Source organism: Rhinopithecus bieti, unplaced genomic scaffold (assembly GCF_001698545.2).
Source record: "Rhinopithecus bieti isolate Rb0 unplaced genomic scaffold, ASM169854v2 scaffold_11944, whole genome shotgun sequence".
Classification (NCBI taxonomy): Eukaryota; Metazoa; Chordata; class Mammalia; order Primates; family Cercopithecidae; genus Rhinopithecus; species Rhinopithecus bieti.
The window spans coordinates 3,256,687-3,272,987 of record NW_016807378.1 but is presented as its reverse complement, the minus strand read 5'-3'; the positions used below and the strand labels follow the sequence as shown (position 1 = coordinate 3,272,987).

The window sequence follows — 16,301 nt, the reverse complement described above, 5'->3', positions numbered from 1 at the left end:
GTGAGCCGAGATTGCACTGCTGCACTCCAGCCTGGGTGACAGAGCAAGAGACTGTCTCCAAAAAAAAAAAAAAAAATGTCTAGGACAGAAGCTAGAGTACTAACTACAGGCCTAGAAGAGAGCTTAGCTTTGAAGGAGTTGTTTCTCAGTGATGGGAGTGCTGTGTGTTTGCCTCCTACTCAGACAAAACATTTTTGACCCACTGCTCTCAAGGGGGGTAGGTTTTATAGATGACCCATAGCCCATAGCTGGGCCTGAGTCTAATTCTAAAGTGTAAGATGAATCCGTGCAGTTGCAGTGTGAAAGAGGCTTCTAGGCCTGTGGAATATCCATTTAAGGACCTGAAGACGCTGAGTTAGAGGTCTCCCTTGGACCTTGTGTCACCAACTGCAGAGATAGCAAGGTCACCGACACCAGCTTTACCTGTTGTCTTCCATCTCGCCCTTTCCCTTAGTTTAGTCCCTACTGGCATCTCCAGTGGAGTAGTGAGAAGCAGCAGCATGTCTGAGGATTAGCCCACAGCCTTAGAAATTATTCTCTACTTCGAATTGTTTCACTCACCGTTAATTCATCAAAAAGTCATTAACTGTTCTTTTAAGCTCCAGGGATTTATTATCCTAGCATGTAGAAAGAATGCAGAAGCGTTCTTCATGTGTTAAGCAGTCTTTTTCCTACTCAGAGTTTCTTTGTAGAGTTCTGTGCCTGAGTCTCTTTCTCTTTATGTTCAGTTGCCCTAGGAAGTTGTTCAGACCCCGCTCAGAGTCCTTCTTTCCCCATTAGCAGCAAAAAGGCAATCCTTTCTTGCTGTTTTCAGAAGCTTGTGGCAGCCACAGCCAAGGTCTAGGAAGCACGACCACACTATGGGCCATCTCCATCTTCCCATGAAGATGGGCCAAACCACCTCTGGTTCACTTCTCGAGTGTGTTTGGGTGAGTGTATGACTCGGGACAAAACTAAGAGGAAAGGAAGTCTTCGCCATGCCCTCCCCTCAGCAGGAATACATCTTATGCAGTAGATGTATTCATACCAGGCTCTGAATGTGTACTGAAGAAAAACCTGTACTTGCTGACATTGCATCATCCCAGTAGAGCAGAAAAAGACGTGAGCCCCTCTGATTATGTCCAGTCGCTGGTGACTAATTTATGAGCTACATGTGCTCCCCCAGGGCCGTTTTCTTGTTCTCGCCCTGGTGGCCTTTGTGATTTGATTTCTGAACAAGCCATTCTTTCCAATCTGCTGTTCCTTCCAATAAGCAGAGAGCTTAAAGTTCAAATTGTTGATTTAATTCTTTTGAGTTCAAGAACTTCACTGGGGCGTTGCTAAAGTCCACACTGCTGAATCATGTTTGTATCATCACTGATTCCATCCAGGAATGGGCCTGTCCACAGGGAAGGTAGACATGCTTCACTTCACTCTGTGGTGCCCCGTGAAGCCCCTGAGCCACTCTGCTCCTTCAGGACTTGGCTGTTAGCAGTACAGGAGGCAAGGAAAGCCTGAGCAACAACCTCCTTTGTCTGTGTCTGCACCAAGACACTTGGCCTTGTCACAGGATTTGGGAAATGATACAATCTTTCCTGGCATTTCCCAGTCTTCAGGGGGAGTTCTTTTGCATTTATGACATACACGCTTTCTCCTCAAAGATATTTTATTACCTTGTTTTAATTTAACTGAACAAAAACTAAGATTGGAGACAATTTCTCAGGCTTCAGTTAGAACCACTTACCAACAGTGTGGTGATGGAGAAATTAACGATGGGAGCCAGAGCACTGAATATGTAGATAAAGATAATTCTGTGTGAACTGAGCCAGGTTTGGATTTTCTTTTTAAGGGCAACAGTAAAAGCCTCATTCTACATTTTTATCTCTTCATAGAGAAAACCCATTGTTAATTGGCCTCCAACTTAGATAATGCCCTAGAGTGACATCAGTTCGAAAGATTATCTAGTGAGGACTAGGGCTCCTGAGCTTTTCAGATCCCGAGCAGGATCCAGCCTGGAAAGCCAGTCAGTCACCTGGGCCCTGTAGACTGCAGGCTCACCCAGGGCCAAGGCTGCAGGCACCGTGCTAAGTACTTGAAGCAGTCCTGAATGGAAGTGTTTTTATCTTCGATTTGTAAATTAGGACGCAGAGGCTTGGAATAGTTAACTGACTTGCTTAGAGTCACAAGTCTGAAGTTAATCCAGGGATATCTGGTACCAAAAGCCAAGCTCTTCCCAGAGAGTACTAGTCCAGGATGAGGTTCATTTTGCTGACTTGGGATGCTTTGTGTTGTCTCCCTCCACTGAGCTCTCTTCATTGTGTCTGTATGTTTGAAGGAAACAGAAGATAAACAATGGGAGCAAGGACTCACTCTGGGACTTAACTTGAGCCTGGAGCCAGTTTGGGTTCCTCTGGCTCCTTGCTGTCACCTCCTAGAGAAAAGTGGGCTAAGGTCAGAAGGGTGCCTTCTCCCAGACACCTGGATCTGGCATGAAGCTGTCCTAAATCCCAGGCTTACTGGGAGAGAGTCATGAGGCACACCTATGAGTTTACTCATCTATAATTCTCATCTACAATCCTTTATGATGTGAAGCCCCACATCAGAGTTAAAGGAAACGCTGTTGACAATTATAAAATACCAAATATAGCTGAGTATATTTAAAAATGAACAATGGTAAAAGCCTTGAAAATTTTTCCTTGGATGTGAATGGAGTCTTTGGCATTTGGAAATACAATAAGATGAATTAATTGCTACTTATTAGGCAGCAAGTCAGGAGAAGCGTGAATGTGCCTTCTGTCCTCTGCATTAGCTGTTACCTGACCGAAATAGCCTCCTTTTGTATTTAGTACTGCCTTTTCTAATGATAAGCAAATTAGATATCATAGCTAGAAAAAAAAATAAAGTGCCCTCCATCCTTTCTCCAAAACCATAATACAGTTCTGTGATGTTTATCTGCTCAAGGGGTATGGCTAGTAATTGCAGAGGTCATGTGAATCCACATAATACAAGATTAGAAACAACATCTGCAAAATTACTTATTAGGAAAGTATTTTATGTTTTGTCTTTTTCTGAAAAAGTGATTTTGTAAGCAAATTGCTGTCTTTCCTCCCTTGCACTATGTTATGTTGCTGGTTAAAGCACATTTGGAGAAAAAACATTTAATAACTGTCAAAGAGTTTTTGAATCCATGGTCGTTTTTTGATTTTACTATTTTTTCTAATGTAGTTGATGGACTTCTATATGAATAAATTAGATTGGAATTCTATCTTTAAATTCTGAAATTATGGCCCATGAATAAACTGTTTGGAAGGTATTGATTATGCTGTTGATTAAAATTCCATATATGGCAGCTATCATATATTGTATATGCAAGCATGTAACCTTTTTATATTATCTTTAAAATTTGTTCATGGTAATGCCTATAGAGTATGAAATAACTGATTTTGCAGAATAATCAAAAACCAGGAAGCAGAAGGAAGAGAAGGGAACAAGACTCCTTTGATATCCAGAATGATCCATGAGATGTCCTCGAGTTTTAAGAGTACACCACTCCAGCCATGTGCATTTATGATACTGCTGCCCTCCTGTCATGTATATTACATGTAGATATTTTCCAAACATTGTGTCCATTTCAACCATAAAAAGGAGGCAGTCAGCAGAACGGAGAGCTATAGCAGCAGTAACCTTGCTCTGCTTCATGAAATATGAAAGCCTGTTTTTACTTAGGAACAATAACAATTTGTAAGGCTTCAGGCTGAGGAGTTTATGCGTGACACAGCCTGCTGGACCATGTAGCAGGCAGCACGACCACTGAGTATGGTGTGCTGGAAACTGGATAATGACAAAAGTAGGGTAGATGATGAGACAGGCATCCCGAGTCTCAGGTCAGTTGGACCATTTGTTCTTAGAACCCATCGTCTTCCCCATCAAAAGTCCATAGACCCATGGTTCCTGCTCCATGAGTGTTTTCTGCATTGCAGGTCATGGGCTTGGATTGGGGTTCAGTTGGAAAAGGGAGATTTCCCTTTTCTTTCTCCACTCCCCAGACATTTGGCTTTTTATGGCCTCATTCTTTGTAATCTTAGGGATAGAGGGACAGAAAATCAGTAATAAGGAGTCAGTGTGAACTTGTCCAAACTTTTTTCTAGGATGCAATTTTCTTATTCTTGCTCATATGCATGTGCGTGCTCTCTCTCCACCCCCTCCCCCGCCCCGTCTCTGTCTCTCAGAATATTTCCTGTAACCTAAGACTTCGTAGAGCATAATTCAGTATTAACCTAACAGTTTTCCAGGATCAAACAATGTGCTCATCCTTTGTAAATATCATCCACATCTCAGAAATGTTGGTGTGGAAACATCTTAAAATTAGTGTGGTGTACAAATGTAGCATGTTTTTGAATTTACCCAGCTTCACTTGTTTGGATAGGTTAGCCTCCTCCTCTTTAGAGCGGAGATGAGTAGTGAGGATAGAGTCTAATGCTTCAACGTCTGGGATATTAGACCAGAGTGACACAGAGGAGCAATTCGCTCAAGTCTGACACTTAGAGTTATTTTTTCAAAGCCAGGCAGGTTATCTCTGGGCTGAAAATGACAATTTAGAGATCCTTCCATTGAAATCTCTTAGCTTGGCATCCTTTTGAATTCCCATTTCAGGATAAGTGGGTCTCTAGTCAGACCCTTGGTTCTGATTTCAAGATATCCCTGGTGGTGCTTATTATTTCCAGGGTCACATTAGATTTTAAACAAAACATTTTAATCCTTTTAATTTTCAATATATATTGTAGATAAAGGGGAGATGTTATAAAAATTAAATGAGTAGTCAGAGTAGATCAACCACAAAAGGTAGGAAATCACTGGTATGGGCATTTTAGTCCATTTGCAGAAAATTGCCTATTCTCAAATAGGTAGGTCAAGTGCAGAAAGAACCTCTACTTGAGATAAAATTTCCTTTCCACACTTAGCTTTCTATTAGGATGGCAGCCAAGAGCTGCCCAAATTTTAACATCCTGCCATCTTCTCACTAGTAGTTTCCTTGACTATATGCATTAAAAAGTATTTGTTTATAGTGGAATTTACCCTCATAGCTACAAGTGCCTTTAAACCTGGAAGGACATTAGACAATAATGTGCAACTTTTAATTTTGTAAATAAAGAACTTAGAAGTCGTTAAATGACTTGATCCACATAATGCAGCTCATTAATGTCAGGCAGGGACAGGTTTGGAGCCAGGTCTCCGGACACTCCCGTGGGTACACCTTTTATAGTCTTGGAGCAAGTTGGTGCGATAAAAGCAATTGATTTGTTCTCCTGCTCTTGAACTCCTGTTTTCATTTAGGTACCTGGTAGAATGCTGGGTAATGAAAGAGTCAAACCTTACTTTGTTTAACAGAAGAAAAAGATCATGTTCTGAAGCTGTGTGACAAACAGCAAAGATAGGTGCTTTTCTCCTTTTCTACACTGACTGAGTTCCCTGTTTCAAAAAAGAATATCAAACTTGGATGAAGATTTCAAATGATTTTGAATAAGCCTGGCAGATGTCAAGCAGCTCAGTAAAGCGGAATGTGGAGATGCAGGGAACTCATTTCCATTTGGACCTGGACTTAGAATTCCTGAGTCGCCCCACCCAAGTGTGCACAAACAGATTCTGTATTTGGGCAAGGAGAACTGCCTTTGTCTGCAGCACTTCAAACACGTGGAACTCTTCGGGTCTGTGAGAGGCTCCACGATGTTCTGGAATGGAGCCAAGCCCTCAAGTTGTTGTAGTTATTGGTCAGATGTGTCAGTCAGGCAGACAAGACGTCTGTGCTGCCATTTTCCAATCCCCCTAGCCTGGGCCCCAGAGAAGTTGCAAGGCTTATTCTGTGCTGAGGAAGGCACCTGTGGTCATACCTGTGCCATTACCTCAGTTTCAGAAATCCGCCTTGAGAGCATTTATAACCCCCTCGTTAGGGGTTGAGTGGCATGGGGGCTGGAGTCCAAAGTGACTGGTCAAAGAGAAACCAATGGATTTGTATTGATGTCAGGGTGGTGGCGATGGGGAATGGAGTAGGTGTGACTAGGGCCATGGTTTCTGTTCATGGGCTACCCTCTGAGGGAATGGACCAGCGTGGAGCAAGTGAAGCCACAGAATAGCCAACGGTAGATTGCCTGACACTGAGGTCTGCATGTGTGGGCCCAGTTTGTCAGTTTATCATAAAATCCCGTCCACTTCAAGATTTGCCCTTTTCTGGCATCCTCTGTATCTGAAATGTTTCAAATCTTAAAAGGTGAGCTGAGGAAGCTAGCTTTAGGTTAGAACGTTTGACAGATTAGCAAATGGAGCCCCAAGTCGAAGAATGCCATTTGATGAGAAGGAGATAACATCAGCGAAAGGATCATTCTGAGTCACTCTGATCATTCTATTGAGACCCAAGAATCCTGTCAGCTTGCAGGGCCCTTGGAGTGTCACTCGGCCATGGGAGGTGTCATTACAGATGTTCATAAGACCTTGTGCATCCATGAAAAGGTGTTAATTGAGGCTTCTTAGTTTTTCAGTCACAGCCAGATTAATACATAAGACACAAAAAATTAATGTGGCTGGGCACGGTAGCTCACGTCTGTAATCCCAGCACTTTGGGAGGCCAAGGCGGGTGGATCATCTGAGGTCGGGAGTTCAAGACCAGCCTGACCAACACGGTGAAACCCTGTCTCAACTAAAAAGACAAATACAAAAATTAGCCGGGCGTGGTGGCACATGCTTGTAATCCTAGCTACTCAGGAGGCTGAGGCAGGAGAATCGCTTGAGCTTGGGAAGCGGAGGTGGCAGTGAATTGAGATGGTGCCACTGCACTCCAGCCCTGGCAACAAGAGTAAAACTCCGTCTCAAAAAAAAAAAAAAAAAAAGGAAGTGTTAGGCTCTGTTTTCTTTTCTCCCCTCCCCTCCCTTTCCCCTTTTCCTCCCTTCCTCCTTCCACCTTTCTCCCTCCCACCTCTTTTTCCTTCTTTTCTCCTCCCACGCCTCCCTTTCTTCCTTCTTTTCTCCCTCCACCCTCCCTTTCTTCCTTCCTTTCTCCCTCCACCCTCCTTTTGCTTCCCTTCCTTTTCTCCTTCGCACGCCTCCTTTCTTCCTTCCTTTTTCCCTCCACCCTCTTCTCCTCTTTCTTCCCTCCCACCGCTCCCTTTCTTCTTCCTTTCCCGCTCGACCCTCCCTTTCCTTCCTTCGACTTTCCCACTCCCACCCTCCTTTCTTCCTGTTCCTTTTCTCCCTCGCCCACCCCTCCCTTTCTCTCCTTCCTTTTCTCCCTCCTTATTTCTTTTCTTTCTGATGGGGTCTTGCTCCATTGCGCAGGCTTGAGTGCAGTGGCTTGATGAACACAGCTCACTGCAGCCTTGACCTCCCAGGTTCAAGCAATCCTCCCACCTCAGCCTTTTGGGTAGCCAGAACCACAGAAGTGCACCACCGCACCTGGCTAATTTTATTTTTTGTGTATACAGGGTCTCTCTATGTAGCCCAGGCTAGTCTTGAACTCCTGGGCCCAAGTAATCCTCCCACCTCAGCTTCGCAAAGTGATGGGATTATAGGTGTGAGCCACCACGCCTGGCCCTTCCCCTTTCCCTTTTTTTTTTTTTTTTTTTTTGAGACGGAGTCTCGCTCTGTCACCCAGGCTGGAGTGCAGTGGCACGATCTTGGCTCACTGCAAGCTCTGCCTCCTGGGTTCACGCCATTCTCCTGCCTCAGCCTCCCGAGTAGCTGGGACTACAGGCGCCCACCACCAGGCCTGGCTAATTTTTTGTATTTTTTGTAGAGACGGGGTTTCACCATGTTAGCCAGGATGGTCTCGATCTCCTGACCTCATGATCTGCCCGTCTCAGCCTCCCAAAGTGCTGGGATTACAGGTGTGAGCCACCGCGCCCGGCCTCCCTTTTTCTTTATTGACTGTTTTTCAAAGGTTAATGTAAGCTTTTTGCAAATTCACATGGTCTTCCTGACAGTTATAGGGCAAAGTAGTATCTACACCCTGGGAACACCTAGCAGATCTTTCTTAGAAGCCCCTAGCAGTTGTTTATGGGCTTTGATTTTTTAAAAAACTCCTTTGGCCTTGCTTTTGACGCCTTGATGTGTTTTTTTTCCATCACCTTTGTGTATATCAGTAAGCATTCTAGCAGCCTCTCTGCTGGTACTTGCTGTCTTAGCCTGAAGCTCCCTTTCTCATTCCCTGGAGGTGGAAAGCACTCTTTTTATTTTGATGTCACCATTTTGTTTTTGCTTTGATGGCATTTGGGCCTGGAGTATAGACCCTCTATTGGCACCGGGAGCCTTTATATGCCTACAAGGCTCAAAGCCCTGCCTGTGCCTGCTGGGCCTGTCTCATATCAGGAGGCTATTTCTCCGTCTGTCCTGGGGAAGCCATGGAACCAGTGCAAAGGAGTTGGGGAGTAGTTTTTTATTATTGCTGCTGTTGGGTGCCCTTCTCAATCATTGCCTTTCTAGATAGCCATCTGGATCACTGATCCTTCCTAAAATGTGAGAAGGCCCACACCCCTATGCATTTTATTGTTCCCAATTATTATATGTTTATGTACATACATACATACATATATATATATATATTTTAACCAAAGAAGAAAAAAAAAACATCCCTTTGTATGCAATCCTTTTAACAAATTGTTTATTATTGTATCCAGGTAACAAGCATGGTAAGTATTTTCACCAAACTGAGTATTCTGTATTTTAGCTGTGCTTGGCAGACTTTTTTGGCTAGCTTTGTGTTATTAGCCTTGGCTTTCCTAGAAAAGATCTGTTTAGGAAAAGGAGAAACCACGTACCTGTAGCATCCCATAGGGTCCTGGCTTTAGTGCGAACCCATGTAGCCTTAGCCCCACGGCGGGGATACCTGAGAAAGCATGCACCCCGCCAGCATGCTGCTTGGCCCTGTTACCCCCACCCCCTGCTGCTTCTGAGCCTCCCCAACCAGGTGTCTGCAGGGCTTCCAGGCCTTGCATGACCCCAGCAGCTCCTGGGACCGTGGCCCTGTGACAGCCAGGACACACAGATAGGGCTCCTCGAGCTCTGTGGACGGTCCTACCCCAGTCCACAGCTACATGTCTTCGCTCACCCTTCCTCCCATCCGTTTGCTTAAAAGCAGGTCCTTTATTTTTGTTTTCTTCCTTAAATGTTTTAAGTAATTGGAGAAATCTTCTGGAAGCTGAAAAGCTAAATAAATACATTGTCCACTCTTCTGAGAGGCTTCACATTCTGTTGGAAAATGGATTTAATCCCTACAAAAAAGCATTGCCCCATTGGGTCTTCCCAGTAAATATTGAGAGGTACGGTAGGTTGAGTGTGGTTTAGCCTTCTGGCTGTGTTATTTATCCATGCATGTTTGCTTTTTTGGCCTATTTTGTGGCTCTGTATTTTAGTCCATGTGCTCGTGGCTGTGCCTGTGTAACCTGCCTGGTAGCCATGCGTTATGTATTAAGTCGGTGTGTCACTATCACCTTCAAGGATCAGACTGCCAAGGATAAGGCCCTTCAGCACATGGCAGCCATGTCCTCAGCCCAGATCGTCTCGGCCACTGCCATTCACAACAAGCTGGGGCTGCCTGGGATTCCACGCCCGACCTTCCCGGGGGCGCCAGGGGTAAGTCATGAGCTCAGTCCAGTAATGACAGCTGCTGGGGTTGGGGTTGGCATGGACCAGTGTTAAGCCTCCCATCTCCATTTCTTGTCACGTGGGTCAGGTATGTGAGAGGGCAAAGGCTACCTTGTTAACTGATAACTGAGTCTTAAGTGGTGCAAGTAAGGAGGGAAGGGAGGCAGAGAGCTAGAGAGAAAGAGAGGGATAGGAGAAGGAGGAGGAGAAGAAGAAGAAAAGAAAAAATGAAAAGGAAGAGGGAGAAAATCAGAAGAGGAAGGAATTCTGAGTCCCTGAAGACATGGAATTAAATGTGCCTTTCTGGGTTGGGCTCAGGCCTCTTCTCTCTTTATCTTTTTCCTGGCCCTTGGTCTCTGTCCCTCTGTCTTCAGGGGCAACTAGCCCCTAAAGGGACAAGGTATTCTATTCACATTTACAATTTTGACACCTACCAAAGGCTGAGAAGCGTTATGTTGTAATCTCAATCCTCCAGGTAATCTTAAATGCTTCTTATTGTCATTGCCATTTTGCAGATGAAAAAGCTGAGGTTATTCAGTAGCAAAACTAGAGTTTGGATAGCTGGCATCCTAGTGGAATGGATAGCGATGTCAAGAATCAGCCCCAGGGCTGCTTGACTCCTGAGGCTGCTCTTTCCCTCCTCTATGTCATGCTGCCTTTCCAGCCCACACCAATCGCTGCAGGGAAGCTCGCTGCGGAGATGCTGCCTGCATTGCTTCTTGGAGCTCCTGGCCTTGTTCAAGCTTTGTCCTCTGCCTTGCTGGGCCTTCAGTGCTGCTGTTGAGGCAGAATATTATGCAGGGAATGTTTCAGAATGGAGGGAGGGTACATGGATAAATCAATCAGTTAAAATATTTGTGAGCCCCCTGTAGCACACCCCGATCTTTGCTTAGGTGTAAGGAAAACACTGAGGAGCTGTTGCCTGCCTCTGCCCTTGGGGGGATTTTCAGGAAGGAGGAGCTAAAGGGAGCTCTGAGTTGCCAGTCCAAGAATATAGGTTGTGGTCTTGTGCAAGTGGTGACTGCATTTGCACTCTGGCAAGGCGATTCTGTTGGGTGATCAAACCTGCTATCTTTTAGCAGGGGTTGCGATGCGTAGGCATCCTAAACTGTGCTTTGAAGTAAACTCGTAAGTCTGAGGCCTCTGCATTTTGCCTTCCAGTTCTGGCCGGGAATGATTCAAACAGGGCAGCCAGGATCCTCACAAGAGTAAGTCTGAGGAGGGGTGGGCACTGACAACTAGGGGCTGGTCCCAGCCCACCTGGGGAGAGCTTTTCCTGGACCATACTGTCTTAGGGCCTGGAGGAGAAAGGAGCATTACACTGAAGTCCCATAAGGCATCTCCTTCTTATTGTCTACTGAGGCCCCTAGCAGGAAAGAGATTGGCTTTTCAGACCTGGGAGAGGTAGAAGCACTTCACTGCCACCTTAAGTATTAGCAGTCGTCCAGCTGGAATCAAGAAGTGAACCCCTCTTCCTTCATGGTATTGCAGGCTGAGCTGTGGTCTTTCTTGCCTAAGAAAGGGCGGCACAGGTATTCCTCTAGCCCATTTCATTCTGGCCGGCCCTCTGGTAGGGTGGCCAGTAGACAAATCCTACTGATGCCTTGGGGCCAAGAAAAGAAAGATCAGTAAACTGGAAAATAAGGGCTATTTTGGGATAAAAGAAAGGAAATCCTGCCTGTATGCTGTAAAAAACCTTGCACTGTTTGGCCTAGAGAAGGACAGCCTGAAGCATGTCCCACACTTTGCCTAGAAGCGGTGACTGCTTGACCTCAGAGGTTCAAAGGCAAATGTCACAGCACAAGGAATTAAGGCTGTCTTTCCAGCATGTCTCATTGAACTGGCATGAGGCTTGGTGGTTTGATCCCTAGCTGGCTGCTGGTCTCTGTTGGTCTATGGAACAACTGCCTCTGCCTGGGCAAAGGCAGAGGCTACCACCTGCCTCTACCTGGGCTACCACCTGCAGGCAGGGACCACAGCAGTGAAGGACCTCCCACTGGGAGGTCATGGTGGGACCTGGATAATAGCCGCTGCTGCAGGTACAATCTCTGACTCTGTCTGCCATCTCTCTGTTCCCAGCGTCAAGCCTTTTGTGCAGCAGGCCTACCCCATCCAGCCAGCAGTCACAGCCCCTATTCCAGGTGAGTCTCCCTGAAACTCCCTTTTGGGAGCACAGCCCCACACAGCTGTCAGCTGGGTCTGGCACTTTGTTCCCTGAGTCAAGAGATGCTCAACTTTGCCACAGCTGCACATTGCCCCTGACTTGCAGGATCCTTGGGTAGCCTGGAGCTCAGGAGGGCCACAGGGGTGACCTCTGCCAGGTCCCGATTCCCTTCAGTCGTCTCCCAAGAGCTTTTCAGATGGTTTAAGAAACAGGAAGCCTCATCATGATTATCCTCAGAAGGTGAAGTTGCTGCAGCATATTCCTCAATAAAAACTGACCAAATTAGGCAGTCTGAGTCTTGAGGGTAGATAGGGTTTCATTCACCCTTTCTTAGATAAGTAGATTTTGGTCCCGCTACCTTTCTTTAAAGGAGAGAGTACATGGAAGCTCAAAGTGGAAAACATGAATCTGTCCAGCCTACCTGTCTCCTTCCCCACAAAGCGTACCCCCAATCCCCCCATGTGCGTGTAAAAAACCTTGCACTGTTTGGCCCAGAGAAGGAGAGCCTGAAGCATGTCCCACACTTTGCCTAGAAGTGGTGACTGCTTGACCTCAGAGGTTCAAAGGCAGATGCCACAGCACAAGGAATTGAGGCTGTCTTTCCAGCATGTCCCACTGAACTGGCTTGAGGCTTGGTGGAATTACTCCTTTGCACTACTCAAGGTATACAGTATAAAAGTCACTGCTCTCTCTTACGGATTCCCCAAACTGAAAATGCTTTCACATATTGCCCTGTTCCCCAGTACCACGGAGCATTCAGAGAGAATATTCTATAGTGCTAGTGACCACAGTCTTCAGGAAGATGGACAAACACAAGAAGTGCACAGCATGTCCGGGTCTTACAGGAAGTCTTTGGAAGCATTCACTTCTCATTATCCCATCATTCTTGGCTTGGTCCCCAAGTAGACCCCTCGGTCCAGGATGGATGTCCTCATGCTGCAGCCCTTAACTTTAGCTGAAGTTGGCTTAATGAGGAACACGTGCTTTGTGCTTATCTAACTGTTCACCATCACTGGGGTCCTCAGCCAGCATCTATCATCACTTGAGTTCTCCCCGCCAGACCTGGTGGAGAGGGGGCTGATGGCATTTCCTTCTGGGTCATCTGTAGAGCCCTATTCCAGTATTTGCCTGAGGCCCAAGGGGAGGTGAGTGACCAGCATCAAAGGTGACAATTGCTTTTTCAGGGTTTGAGCCTGCATCAGCCCCAGCTCCCTCTGTCCCTGCCTGGCAAGGTCGCTCCATTGGTACAACCAAGCTTCGCCTGGTGGAATTTTCCGCTTTTCTCGAGCAGCAGCGAGACCCAGACTCGGTGAGTGTGCCCAGAGAGGTGTGTCTTGAATCCAGGATTTCTTTCCTTTTACTGTTCACCTTCTTGCTTCTCTTTCTTTCCTCCTGTACCCCTGCTCCATGCCTGACAAATATCCTGTGTGAAAACAGGCCTAGTAAAGAATAGCCTTTTGATTAAGTAAAAAGGGATTCCTATTGGCAGATTTGTAGAAAACAGCAGAACTGGAGGTGTATTACTGTCCCAAGGTGCTGTAGGGAATACTTGAGTCAGAGAGCGGGACATTTGCAAGCTCTTAACGTTTTATAAAATTTAGCAAGAAGTAACATTTATTGAGCCTTGCTGTATGCCTGGTCCCATGCAGAGTTATTTAGATATATGATCACAATTCATCCTTATAAAAACCCTAGGAAGCTAGGTACTGACTGACAGATAAGGAAACAGCGTAACTTTCCCAAAGTCACACAGTTAATCTCTGATGGATTAGAGATTCAAGCTCAGGTCCTGAAAACTCTAAAGCCTAAACATTTAGCTGTTATTCCATACTCTCTTTCCAACTCTGTTTTCTCAAGATAGCAAGTTGTTCTCTAAGTGGCCAGCACTTTGGGAGCTGAGGCGGGCAGATCAAAAGGTCAGGAGATCAAGACCATCTTGGCCAAAATGGTGAAACCCCGTCTCTACTAAAAATACATGGCCACGCGCATGTAGTCCCAGCTACTCGGGAGGCTGAGGCAGGGTAATTGGTTGAACCTGGGAGGCAGAGGTTGTGGTGAGACAAGATCGCGCCACTGCACTCCAGCCTGGCAACAGAGCGAGACTCCATCTCAAAACAATAAAAAAAAGAAGAAGTAACAAAATGGCACTTTAACAGTTTGCCATAGAGTGCAGCGCATTATAATATCATAAATACCAGTAACATTGGCATCTGGACTCTATTTGTCACTTTCTTCTTTCCTACCTCCCCCACCCCCATCTTGTACCCATCGTCCCATTGTTTCTCAGCCAGGCATTTCCCATACATATGTGATCCTCCCTTCTTTCCCACCCAACAAGCCCCGTACCCTTTCTTCACACCCACTCCTTGGCTATGAGTATGAGCGTTGCATCTGTGTGTGGGTGAGCCCGAGGCAAAGACTGAAGGAATCCTTAGTTTGTCTCTGAGATCCTCACAAACTCTCACCACATTCTCTGTCTCACCCCATCCTTCCCATCTCTTAAGTCCCATGCTCTCTGTGTGTTGCCTGCCTTACTGTCATTTCTATTATCGGGAGAAAGTGTCAGGAATGAGTTAAGAGCCTGTGGTAGATAACTGAGATGCTGAACAACTGGAGGTGACCTCTCACAGGAGTGTTTGCACTTCAGCTTGAGGAAAGGCCTCCCGTGGAGCAGAGGGGCTTGACCAGCCATCATCAGAGTGGAGAACCCATATGTGGCCCACTGATGTCTTTGTCCACAAATCGTGAACTTTGGGAGCTGGTGGAAAAATAGAGCTGCTTCCAAATTAGGGGGAAAAAATGAGGGAAGGAATGTAAATTGGGCCCATCAGGACAGGTACAAGCAAATGAGGCTGCTGGGACCAGGAAAGAGAAGTGAAGGCCAACTAGATGACTCCTTCCAAGCAGCTGAGTGGCTAACAGGAAGAGTGATGGTGAGGGTTCCATCCATCTAAGTGGAAGGCATTAAGACAGACTGAAAGATGCCCCGCGTTACTCTGTGCTGCTGGTTCTTTCTGGGAAGCTTACATAGTTCTTTGGTTGAAGGCTGGGCTTTGGCCCAGATACTGCTTCTGCCTCTTGTAACTCATGTTTCCATGACACTTTGTTGTTTACGGAGTACTTTGTGGTTGAGTATTTCATTCTGTCCTTACAGTGTCCCATCAGATAGGTTCTGTTTTTCCTGTGATAGGTTCTGTTTTCCCCATTTTATGGATAAAGAAACTGAGGCCCAGACATACTAAATGACTTACTCAAGATATCTAGTCAGTAAACAGAGGGAACCAGGAGCCCAAATCTTGTATTTCAATGCCCCCTTTTCACTATCGTAAAAGACCACCTCCCAATTTTGAGGGTCTCTTGAATTGTCTTTTCAGTCTGAATATCTTCTGTGTGAGCAAATTTCTCTTTGCATATGACCCTTTTTTTTAGGAAACAGCTCCAAGGCACTGGAAGGCAAAAGTCCCCACGTGATTTTGCTTCCCTGGTTAAAATACTGTGGAATAGTTTATAAAATTCTCTCTTTTTAAAAGAAATTAAAATATTATAGTAGCTCCCTCATTGTTAACTGTACTCTCCAGTTATGGACCTCTTAGGGCCCAGAAGGCTTGATTGCCTTTTTTGTTGTATTTGTTGGGCTAAATATTTTGAATCATTCAGACCATTCTACAAACTTCATGTGCAAGAAGCTGCACAGGAGAGGGGGTCATTGCTACCCAGACAGCCACAGCCTCAGCCCCTGGGGAGTATAATGCCTAGTAGGGGAGACAGACACGAAACAGGTGATTATCTGAGAGATCATTGCAACGTGCTGTGACTTCTAGGAAGGAAGAATACTGAATGCTGTAAGTAACAGGAAACAGGGCAAGCTTCCTTGAGGAAGTAGCCCTTAAGCTGAGAGATGGAGGATTGCACAGGGAAAGAATAAGGGAGCAGAATATTCCAGAGGTGATGAAGCTGAAGTGTATGTGGCAGTATATTAAATCGGTGACTATTTTAGGAAAGTCAAGACCCACTAAGTCACTAGAGTAGAGGTCAGAGATACGTGTTTCAGGTACATTCAGAGTACACATAATAATCTGAATAGGTAAACTGGATCTGGCCTGCTGTTGTTGAATAAAAAAGCTTGACTTACATAGACTCCAACACGTGACTTAAAAGGCCCTGAAATGAAGGAAGGCCTGGGCCCTTTGAGAAAGATAGTTATATTTTAGGGGATATGAATTGGGGACTGGGAGAAATTAGAATTTATTTAACAAGTACTTTTTGAGCACCGACTACATGCCACCCACTGTTTCAGGTGTTAGAAATTTGGTAGTGAACAAAACAAAGTTCTTTTTCTCATGGAGCCCACACTTGGGTGGAGAACACAAGAACTACCCAAGCAAATAAATACCCAGTATGTCAGGGGATGCTAACTGCTTATGTGGAATAATGGTCCTTTGTCACAACTGATTTTTTTTTTTTTTGAGATGGGGTCTTACTGTGTTCCCCAGGCTGGCCTCAAACTCCTGGGCTGAAGTGATCCTCA

General features: G+C 45.6%; 1 protein-coding gene across 8 annotated transcripts in view; it reads left to right on the top strand.

Moving 5' to 3' along the window:
- TEAD1 (TEA domain transcription factor 1) overlaps positions 1 to 16,301 on the top strand; it is a 203,569-nt gene that overhangs the window by 128,795 nt on the left and 58,473 nt on the right. For 5 of the 8 annotated variants that reach the window (XM_017881572.1, XM_017881574.1, XM_017881579.1 and 2 more), the window contains 5 exons: positions 8,643 to 8,654; positions 9,463 to 9,597; positions 10,771 to 10,817; positions 11,689 to 11,750; positions 12,958 to 13,082. In XM_017881572.1, coding sequence (XP_017737061.1) covers positions 8,643 to 8,654; positions 9,463 to 9,597; positions 10,771 to 10,817; positions 11,689 to 11,750; positions 12,958 to 13,082 — 381 coding nt within the window. The remainder of the gene's footprint in view (positions 1 to 8,642; positions 8,655 to 9,462; positions 9,598 to 10,770; positions 10,818 to 11,688; positions 11,751 to 12,957; positions 13,083 to 16,301) is intronic. The other 3 variants (XM_017881578.1, XM_017881575.1, XM_017881580.1) reach the window with 1 other exon arrangement.